This window comes from Vulpes lagopus, chromosome 7 (genome assembly GCF_018345385.1).
Source record: "Vulpes lagopus strain Blue_001 chromosome 7, ASM1834538v1, whole genome shotgun sequence".
NCBI lineage: Eukaryota > Metazoa > Chordata > Mammalia > Carnivora > Canidae > Vulpes > Vulpes lagopus.
This window is the reverse complement of record NC_054830.1, coordinates 6,489,416-6,500,531: the sequence shown is the minus strand read 5'-3', so window position 1 is coordinate 6,500,531 and position 11,116 is coordinate 6,489,416. Positions and strand designations below refer to the sequence as shown.

Here is an 11,116-nt window from a genome sequence, read left to right as displayed (position 1 = left end):
ACAGTGGGCCAAAGTCATGACATAGATGACCTAAAACAGCAGTGCCAATTTTCTTTTGGAGGTGATCATTTTATTTTCCTTATACCTAAATATTTTAAAAAATTATGTAGTAAACATTAGTTTTATTACCACATAAAAGTACTTTTTTTAAAAAAATGATTTTATTTATTTATTCATGAGAGACACAGAGAGAGAGAGAGGCAGGATCCCAACCCATTTCAGCACTGTACTTGCCCCTCTGACCTGAATCTCCAGGTGGGCTCCCACACACTCAGCTTCCAAGCTTGCCCCAGCACTAGGCCAGCCCTAAGCTCCCAATTGGCCTCAGCATCTGGCTGAACCTTGTGGCCTTAGGCTCCAAGTGAGTTCCCATGAACTCAAACTCTGGTCTTTTTTTTTTTTTTAATTTAATTTTATTTATTTATGATAGGCACACAGAGAGATAGAGAGAGAGACAGAGAGAGAGAGACATAGGCAGAGGGAGAAGCAGGCTCCATGCACCGGGAGCCTGACGTGGGATTCGATCCTGAGTCTCCAGGATCGCGCCCTGGGCCAAAGGCAGGCACCAAACCGCTGCGCCACCCAGGGATCCCTCAAACTCTGGTCTTTCCCACTACCAGGCTGGCCCCAGGGCCCCCAGCCTCCAGGTCAGCTACCACATACCCAAGCACCAAACCCACTTCAGTGGTCTCTGAACCCATGAACCCAGGATCCAGGCCCAGTCATATAGACACAAGCCCTAGGCCCAACCCAGTGAAGCCAGGTTGGTCCCTGTGTATACAAGCACCAGATCTGCCCACCTGGCAACCCAGGTACCAGACTGCCTGCTCAAGAACTCCAGCAATAAGCATGTAAAAAAAGCCAGTTTTATTGGCCAAAAATGGTGGAATGTTGGCAATTTCATATGACTCAGTCTAGTACTATGTTCTCTACTTTTGTCTATGGTTGGGTGATTTCCATAATTAAAGGGTTTTAAAAACTGGCACTTAATGTAGCAGTTGGTTCCATGGATGTTTATTGAGTGGACCCATGACCTGATAATCTGGCAGTGACCTCATAAAACTGAATTCCTAAAAATGCAAAAGTAGAGCCTCCCTCTAATGCTACCCTAGGACCGATACCCAGAGCAAGGATCTGGCTGCAGACCCATTCAGCCCGCCTCTCTCTGTGTGTGTGGTCATCGGGTGAGATTCTATTTGCTCCAGTAGCAGAAGTGGAAGGAAGCTATGGTGTCTTTCCAGAGAGTTGGCCTCTTGAGGGTAAGTGGGGCTGGAAGCAGCCTTTGTTTCTCGGTATGACCTCACTGGGTGAATGTAGGGAGATGTTTCTTGGTTCTTGAGCTGATGAGGAACACTAGCTTCAAAGAAGAGTGAGGACAACCTCAAGGAGAAGCCCTTGACCCTGGAGAGACAGAGTTAGGAGGCTAGGAGAGTTTGTTCTCTAAGGAGAGGGCACAGAGCACATTGAGAAACCTACAATTTGCACCAAGTTGCCTCCTAAAGACCTCAAATAGTCAATAGAGGCTTCCTACTGCTATGTCTCAGCCCCCGTAGGAAACAACTATTCAGGGAATAGAAGTGAAATTGGACAATTTGTCTAACAAGGAGCCTTGGGAATTGACTTTTTATTGGCCCGGAAATTGTAAATATTCCCTCTGTTCTTACAATTCATCCCCACCCTAGCTTTTACTCTTTGGGCCAGGTGGATACCTACCTGTGCCTCTATGAGGGATCCTTGGTCTCAAAGACATAGCTTCATCATTCTTGTCCTGTCCTATAAGCAGAGCCAGCATCTTTACTGGCCATCACCAGGGAGGACACTGAGCCAAGTTTGCTTCAGTGATGTCAAGAAGAGGAAAGGTAGCCCAGTAAATGGGCTTGAGGGACAAGGAGAGCGAGCAAGAGAGAATCTCGATGAATGTTGGTAAAGTGAGTAGGTGGCAGCCTTTGTATTGCCAAAAACACTGGGAGATTTTGCTTGGCTGAGCTCAGCACCATTTCCCAGCTCAGAATCGAAGGACCACCCCTATCCACCTAGCTCAAACTAGTGCAGCTAGAATGCCACCAATCACTTTCCAAAGCCAATGATTTAGGACGCAGTTCTTAGTATCTGGACCTGCTTTTCCAAGCCCCCTTGAGCACCTCAAAACACAAAGGCATTCCCTCCAAGACACATGTATTATTCCAACCATTGAGTCCCTGAAGCCCTTAGATTTCATGATCTTTTCAGGCTGAGAGGCCCTACAAACAGGTCCAGGGATTCACCTAGGATAGGATTTGGGTTTACTTGAGTAGAGCCTAACCGAGAAGAAGGGAAAACATGAGTCTTCCAGTTTGTAAGACTTAAAGCGTTTCCAAGAGCTTTGAAGGACATAGGATGACAGAGTAAGTGAGGGATAGCTTAGGTGTGCAGAAGAATATGGGATGAGGACATTGATTCAGTTAGTAATTTAACTTAAAGGGTATTTGCTAGTTCCTTTTGGTGTTAAAAATATCAGTCTTTTAGCCAAATTATGATACCACTCATGGTAGGATGTTGGCAGTGGTATAGAGGGGCGTAATCTCTGATCTGATGTCAAAACAGAGTAAGGGACATTTGGGGGACTCAGTCCATTGGGCATCTGCCTTTGGCTCAGTTCGTGATCCTGAGGTCCTGGGATCAACTCCTGCATCAGGCTCCCTGCTCGGTGTGGAGTCTGTTTCTCCCTCTGCCTGCACTCCCCGTGCTTGTGCTCTCTCTCTGACAACAAAACAAAACAAAACAAAACAAAACCACAGAGTAAGAAACCACCTTTGACAGGGGGCTCTGTAGGGGTAAAATTTGGTGGATGATAGCAAGTGGGCCAGGGAACTCCAGGAAAAGAGAATGCAGGACAGCATGGCTCAGTGGAAAGGCTGTGAACTTTGGACTCAGGAAGAACAAAGTTCACCTCTAAATGCTGTGGGAGCTACACATCCTTTCTCCTCTTTGGGTTTCAATGATCACGTCTGTAAAAAGGGATCATGACCCGTTCCTCATGGTTTGTTGCTGTGACAATATATCATGCATATAAAGTATCTATTGTGGTGCTTGGTACATATTAGGAATTTATTAAATAACTTGAAATGTGAAGGAGCATGGAGACAGAAATAGGCAGGAAGGATGATATTTTAGAGATTGGCATGTCGTCCCACAAAGCTGGTGAAAAACATCATTTTAGGAGGGCAGTAGTAAATAAAGTGAGAAGTATGGATTTGCATGGGTGTCTGCAGAAGAAGTAGACCCTTCTTCCAACTTTATGGACTGACTTCTGTAAGAGAACAATTTCATTTGTGTGTGGGGGCAGGCTGGAGCATGCTGTGACCCTGGGTCTAGTGGTGTGGGGTGCAAGTGCAGGGGCTTGTGGTGGTTTGGACAGGGAGGGGTGATGACTGCTGGGACCCACAGCACTGACAACTATGTGGTGGTCCTTGGTGAGATGTCTGCAGTGGCTGCAAGGATTCTTGGGGTCCTTTGCACTGCCTCCAGATCCTTCGGTTAAGGACCACAGCAGACCGGAGTGGTGGCTGGAGCCAGTGATGTGCACACATTTGGCTGTGGGGACAAGTGCAGTAGGTACCTATGTAATGGTAGGGACTGGTTGCAGACACACATGTAGTGGTGGGGGCCAGGGTAGGCAGCAAGAGCTGGGGCCAGCTATGGATTCACTGGTGGCTATGGGGGCCCTGGCTGTTGGTGTGTTTTCCCGTGGCTGCATAATTTCCCTACTGGCATTTGCACTGCATAGAGGCTTATGATGAGTATCAGGCCAGAAGCTTACAGGTACACAGCTGGGGGTGGCTAGTCCCAAGGATGCACATGGTTGTGAGAGCGGGGTGGGGGTGGGGGTCTAGTCTGGTGTCTTGCACTGGTGCAGCTGCAGAGGCCTGAGTTGACTGCAGGGGGGATTCTTGGGCTCTTGCCAGGGCAGGGAGGGACTCAGGCAGCTGGCTTCCATGAATGGGAATCACTGTGGGGCAAAGGCTGATGAGATCTGCAGGTGGTCCTGACAGCTGTTCTCACCACTGATTCCTTCTTCAGTGGTAAAATTTGGGGAGTTTATCTGTAAAGCAGATCACTGGGAACTGTAGTCACTTATGCTGTGTGGCTGCTTTTCTTCCTTGTTTTTTGCTGTGTCGATATATCTCAGCTTTGTAGGGTTTGGGTGGGGTAAATCTGAAGCAAGTCCTTTGTGTAGTGCCCCAGAAGACTGGAGAAACTGGCTGCTTCCCTGACTTTCATTCCTGGTAAGGGGATCGATCTTTCTTGCTTTCTTTCTTGCTTTCTTTTCTTCCTTCCTTCCTTCCTTCCTTCCTTCCTTCCTTCCTTCCTTTCTTCCTTCCTTCCTTCCTCCTTCCTTCCTTTCCTTTCTCTTCTTAAGATTTTATTTATTTGAGAGAGAGAGAGAGAGAAAGAGAACTTAAGAGAAAGAGAGCATGAATGGGGAGAGGGACAGAGGGAGAGGGAGAAGCAGGCTCCCTGCTGAGCAGGGAGCCCAATGTGGGGCTCCATCCCAGTACTCCAGGATCATGACCTGAATGAAGGCAGACGCTTAACTGTGCAACACAGGTCCTCCAGGCGGTGTGTGTGTGTGTGTGTGTGTGTGTGTGTGTGTGTGTCTTTCTTTCTAGCTGGAAGGGTCCTTATTTTTTTTTTATATTTTTTAATTGGAGTTCTATTTGCCAACATGCAGTGTAACACCTAGTGCTCATCCCATCAAGTTCCCACCTCAGTGCCCGTCACCCAGTCACCCCAACCCCCCACCCACCTCCCTTTCCATTACCCCCTGTTCGTTTCCCAGAGTTAGGTGTCTCTCATGTGTTGTCACCTTCACTGATATTTCCCACTCATTTTCTCTCCTTTCCCCTATAATCCCTTTCACTATTTTTTATATTCCCCAAATGAATGAGACCATATAATGTTTGTCCTTTTCCGATTGACTTATATCAGTCAGCATAATACCCTCCAGTTCCATCCACGTCGAAGCAAATGGTGTTTCTAATGGCTGAGTAATTCCATTGTATCCATAGACCACATCTTCTTCATCCATTCATCTTTTGATGGACACCAAAGCTCCTTCCACAGTTTGGCTATTGTGGACGTTGCTGCTATAAACATTGGGTGCAGGTGTCCCAGCGTTTCACTGCATCTGTATCTTTGGGGTAAATCCCCAGCAGTGCAATTGCTGGGTCGTAGGGCAGATCTATTTTTAACTCTTTGAGGAACCTCCACAGTTTTCCAGAGTGGTTGCACCAGCTCACATTCCCACCAACAGTACAAGAGGCTTCCCCTTTCTCCACATCCTCTCCAACATTTGTTGTTTCCTGTCTTGTTCATTTTCCCCATTCTCACTGGTGTGAGGTGGCATCTCATTGTGGTTTTGATTTGTATTTCCCTGATGGCAAGTGATGCGGAGCATTTTCTCATGTGCTTGTTGGTCATGTGTAAGTCTTCTTTGGTGAAATTTCTGTTCATGTTTTTTGCCCATTTCATGATTAGATTGTTTCTTTGCTGTTGAGTTTAAGAAGTTCTTTATAGATCTTGGATACTAGCCCTTTATCTGACAGGTCATTTGCAAATATCTTCTCCCTTTCTGTAGGTTGTCTTTTAGTTTTGTTGACTGTTTATTTTGCTGTTCAGAAGCTTTTTATCTTGATTAAGTCCCAATAGTTCATTTTTGCTTTTGTATCCCTTGCCTTCGTAGAAATTCCTGTGGCCAATTTCAAAAAGGGTGTTGCCTGTGTTCTCCTCTTGGATTTTGATGGATTCTTGTCTCGCATTTAGATCTTTCATCCATTTTGAGTCTATCTTTGTGTACGGTGCTTCTTGATGGTGACTTGGGGGATAGGATAGTATGAGCAAAAATAAGCTTTCTTCTTTTCTGGTGTGATTAATCTCTGGTTTTGTATTCTACTGTGTTGCTAAAACTCTTTGAGTGGATTCTAGAGCTCTCCCAGAGCTTGTTTTTGTTCACAGATAGCTGTCTAATTGTTGATCTTTGCAGGGGGGTGATAAGGCTGGGTCTTCTGTGTTGCCATTTGGGGCTCTTGCACTTCCTGGCTGATTTAATCAACATTGGGCAATGTAAAAATATCTTTTAACTGTAAAGGCCATAATCATGACTATAAAAGCTTTCACTGAGATCTATGAGTCTTTCTAGCAAATTAATGAATCTCAGGGGGCTTAGGGACTCCTTGAAACTTGCAATTGATGTCAGACATAGGAATGACCTTGTGGACTGTGTTCTCTTTAATTTCATATTGTCCCAACTCCTTGCAGGTCCTGTCAGAGCAGTATTCACTAGGATGATGCTAATTCACTGAAAAACACTCATCCTTCCACTTTGACTCTTGGATGGCCACAGGGTCTGTGTATGGAACTGCAGTTGTGCTATGCTCAGTTATTACAGGTAAAAGTTATCAATTGGGTTTTTTTTTTAAATTTCATTTATTTATTCATGAAAAACACAGAGGCAGAGACAAAGACAGAGGGAGAAGCAGTCTCCCCAGAGGGAGTCTGATGTGGGACTCCATATAGACCAGGATCACGCCCTGAGCCAAAGGCAGATGCTCAGCTGCCGAGCCATCCAGGCATCCCTATCAATAGAATTTTTAAACGATGGGATCTAAAAATCCTGAGGATTGGCTCACTGAATGCATTAGGAAATGGAAGCCAACAGGAAATAAGCTTAGCTTCCATGCAATCACTTAGTTACTGTTATCTGTAACAGCTAAAGTGTAGTTGAAGGACAATATTGGGAAAGATCCTGACTCTGGCCCAAGTTTGGATATGGGACAGAGGGAAATCCATAAACACAGCTGACAAATCAGATGGATTTGCTGACCAAAGCTCCAAATGGGTCTTGATAGAACACTTACTCTGCACTAGGCTTTTCACACTCAATGGCAGATAAAAATGCTCAAGACACTATGGAAGAACTGAATCAGGAGATACTATATCACGGTGGACCAAGGAACACACTTTCATCCTCAGAGTAATAGTTTGGTAGAGAATTGGAGTGAACATTTGAAACATTGTTGTCTAAAACAAGGAGAGATATAGCAGCATGATGTGTTGGCTTATACACCATCACAAGCATGCTATCATGCTCAACATGAGGAGGCCCAGGAATAGATAGATTCTTCTATTTATCTGGGGGATCTGCGTAGGTAAGTTTTGGGGAGGATAGTGTTATGACTATGCAATTCTTCCTTACATCATCTCAAGTTTATTTTTTCTCCCTGATACAATAATCCCAGGACTTGTGCTACTCTGTGGATGCTGGGTGCAAAGATAATCCCTAATTAAGGAATGGCAACTATACCTTTAAATCTTTATGTCTTTATCTAAATCTCTAAATCTCCATATTTATTGGAGACTGACAGTTTAGATTTTGCCTCCACCCCATCTAGCAAAATTGGGGCTAGAAGTGAATGCAGCTCTATCACCTAGTAGACCAGATAGCCTACACCTATATAACTTTCTACACCTATATAAATTTATTCCATGTAGGTGGGAACAGACTGAAGGGGAAGCACTTGGTTAAATATTTCTGACCACCATCTGGGCCTGCAGAGGGACACAACAAAGATGTGCAAGGTTGGGTGAAAAAAAATGATAAATGGGGAAAAGGGAGAATAGTTACTGAGGGTAAAGACCTACATAGATTAGGCAGTTAGGGAAATCCAACATTATACTGTTGCCTTGACACGGGCTCTGAGCAAAAGATGATACTGTTTCTTAGCTCAATTATACCAGATGCTGAGGTCACCTCTGCTTTTGGAACTTGACCAAGTCAGATGGAAGGCTATAACTCTGAGTGGCATTGCTGTAGATGACATTTTGATCATATGATATGATAATGGACTGGACTCACTGTTAATGACTGACTGGAACCCTGGTAATGTTCCCTGTGTCTCTGACTTGTATATTTCAGTTGGCATCTATTACCATACTGAAATATAGTATAACACTGGCATTGTTGGTAAGATTCTAAAATTGATACTGACAGTTTAATGTATTGGGAAATTGAGTTAAAGCCTCCTTGTTATGTAATAGTAATGGAAAATGACTGGTCTGAGGAAGCTGATTTTAGCTAATTGTCAATGATTTTCTGTGCTAAATGATTCACAAGTTTATCATAATGTATACATACAGGTAGATCAAGTGACAAAAATATGAAAAGGGTTGTAATGACTTTATAGGGTAAATTGGTTGATTCTTTAAATTTATCCCTATCTACACTGACAGTGACAAGTGTTAGGCATATAATCATGTTGCTATAAGAGAGCCTTAGCCAAGGATGGTGGATGTTTGCCTGTGTGATAAAGAATTTATCCCTGCTCAAAACACTTCTGGGAGGTAATTTCTAAGCCCCTGGAATTTCATACCTGATAAGAGTGTCTTGGTTTGTCTGGAGGTCTTGAGTCACACTAGATGTAATATGGGGTGGTGATTGTACCAGATAGTCTTAGGGAGGAAATGGCCACAAAAGGTAGCAATAATGTGGTTTCCAGAGGGGATTTGGGTCCTTTTCCAGGAGGACTAGAGCTTGGAGCCTGATATGAGTGATGTGGACAGTCATTTGTACTTACATGAGTGAGTCTCAGTGAAAATTTTGAACACCGAGGTTAACGAGAGCTTCCTTAATTGGCAGTATTTTGTGTATAATGAAAGTCATGCTGTCTCGACTCTGAGGATAACGGACAATAGGGGTTCTATATTTGATATTTTACTGGGTTCAGCCCTATGTGCTTCTTCTATTGGTTGATTTTAATCTGTACCCTTTAGCTGTAACAAACCATTTTTAATTGAAATATAGTTGACATACAATGTTATGTTAGTTTCAGATGCAACGTATAGTGATCCAACAATTCTATACATTATGCAGTGCTTGCCACAATAAGTGTAGCTACCATCTGTCACCATACAAAGTTACTAGAATATGATTGATCACTGTAATAAACTTTAACCATGAGCATAATAGCTCTAACCACGAGTATAGCAGCTGTATGTCTTTTTAGTGAATTCTGAAATTATGAATTTTAGGGGAACCCTTAACCATGGAGTTAGTGTCAAAGTGGGGATGGTCTTGTGGACTGTGTTCCTTCTGTCTTTGTAGTGGGCAAACTGTCACACTTTGATTCATAGCATTTGGTGATTTCCATAGTGTGAGTATGATCATAATGATCAATTTTAAGCTACCAACATTTGAATTTATTAAAGTTTAAGTTTCTACTCATGTGAAACAATATGAGTCAACTTCAAAACACCTTTCCTGTTCCAGGTAGTATGATGAAAATCTCTTTATTCCTGGTGTGCCCATTGTACCAAATTAGAAGCTACATACTCTATGTTCATTATTTTAGTGATTTCACAAAGTCTTTTATCATATGTGTTTGACATAGAAGGTACAAAATACTCAATATTCCTATTCTCCTGAAAATCAATGCAAGAATCTTATAATAATTTCATTCTAATTACCTTAATATATTCTGTTATTGTTGCCTATTATTTTAACTCACCTTCATTACACACTTTTTAGAATTATTTCTTCACAGACTCAGTGTTTTATTTAAATGTTTCCTACATATATACCAATTTCTTAGTAAACCATTGCTTCTCAGACATCACTTACTCTGTCTTGATTCAATTTATTTTAACCTGGAGCATATTCTTCTGTAATTCTTTCAGCAAAGATCCATGTGTGATGTACTCTCCCAATCTTTATCTGAAATGGGAATATTCAGGTCAAGTTTCTTTGAATTGAGTCTTCAAACCTGTGTTGCTGCAATGTAACAATTGTTCAAGGTACAAAAATATGGAAGCTAGTGTTGTAAATAGCACAGATAAGAAATTGGTTATAAGCTCATCTAAACTTACAGAATCATCTTCATAGCATTCAGCTAACTTCCCCCTTTCAATACTTCCAGAGGAATCATACCCATGGAATCAAGGAATCAATCCAGCACATCTGAATTTATCCTCCTAGGACTTTCAGAAAATCCAGAGCAGGAGACTCTTCTTTTTGCTTTGTTCCTCTGCATGTATGTGGTTATGGCTATGGGAAACCTTTCAATCATCCTGGCCATCAGCTCAGATTCCCACCTTCATACTCCCATGTACTTCTTCCTGGCCAATCTCTCCTTGGTTGATTTTGGTCTGGCTACCAACACAGTCCCCAAGATGCTGGTGAACATCCAAATGAGAAGCAAGTCAATCTCCTATCCCTGCTGCCTGACCCAGATGTACTTTTTCCATTTCTTTGGCATTGTTGATAGTGTCTTAATTGCTGTGATGGCTTATGACCGGTTTGTGGCTATATGTCACCCCTTACACTACACCACCATCATGAGCCCACGCCTCTGTGGCCTGCTGGCCGGTAGCCCATGGGTGTTTTCCTACTTTATTTCCCTCACTCATATCCTCTTGATGGTGCGCTTGGTTTTCTGTGGGAACAACAAGATTCCTCACTACTTCTGCGACCTCACTCCTCTTCTCAGGCTTTCTTGCACTGATACATCTGTGAACAAGATCTTTGTGCTCATTGTGGCTGGGATGGTGATAGCCACGCCATTCATCTGCATCCTGGCCTCCTATGCTCGCATCATTGTGGCCATCATGAAGGTCCCTTCTGCAGGCGGCAGGAAGAAAGCCTTTTCCACCTGCAGCTCCCATCTGTCTGTGGTTGCTCTCCTTTATGGGACCACCATTGGGGTCTATTTGTGTCCTTCCTCTGTGCGCACAGCTGTGAAGGAGAAAGCCTCTGCTGTGATGTACACTGCGGTCACCCCCATGCTGAACCCCTTTATCTATAGCCTGAGGAACAGAGATCTTAAGGGGGCCCTGAGGAAGCTTTTTAGTAAAAAAATAATTTCATCTTCCTGACCACAAGGACATCTGGAAACTTCCAGATGGAAGTAGGATCTCAACATCCAGGGTCTTGGGCAAAAGAAAGGAATTGGACGGTTTGGGAGAATAGCCACTTGGAATTTTAAATTGTAGAAGTTTAAAAGGAAATCTCAAGATGGTCCTGTTACTATTTTCTCAATTACTGAGACCAGTAGGAGTCCTTTTGGGTATGTCTAATGCTATCTTC

General features: G+C 43.3%; 1 protein-coding gene across 1 annotated transcript; it reads left to right on the top strand.

Moving 5' to 3' along the window:
* The first annotated feature begins 9,963 nt into the window (after positions 1 to 9,963).
* LOC121496219 (olfactory receptor 24-like) lies at positions 9,964 to 10,905 on the top strand. Its single transcript, XM_041764581.1, has one exon. The coding sequence runs from the start codon at positions 9,964 to 9,966 to the stop codon at positions 10,903 to 10,905; it is 942 nt and encodes a 313-aa protein (XP_041620515.1).
* The last annotated feature ends 211 nt before the right edge of the window (positions 10,906 to 11,116 follow it).

Excerpts from the sequence above, each read along its gene's own strand:
- LOC121496219 (XM_041764581.1), top strand. The coding sequence starts at position 9,964 with ATGGAATCAAGGAATCAATCCAGCACATCTGAATTTATCCTCCTAGGA.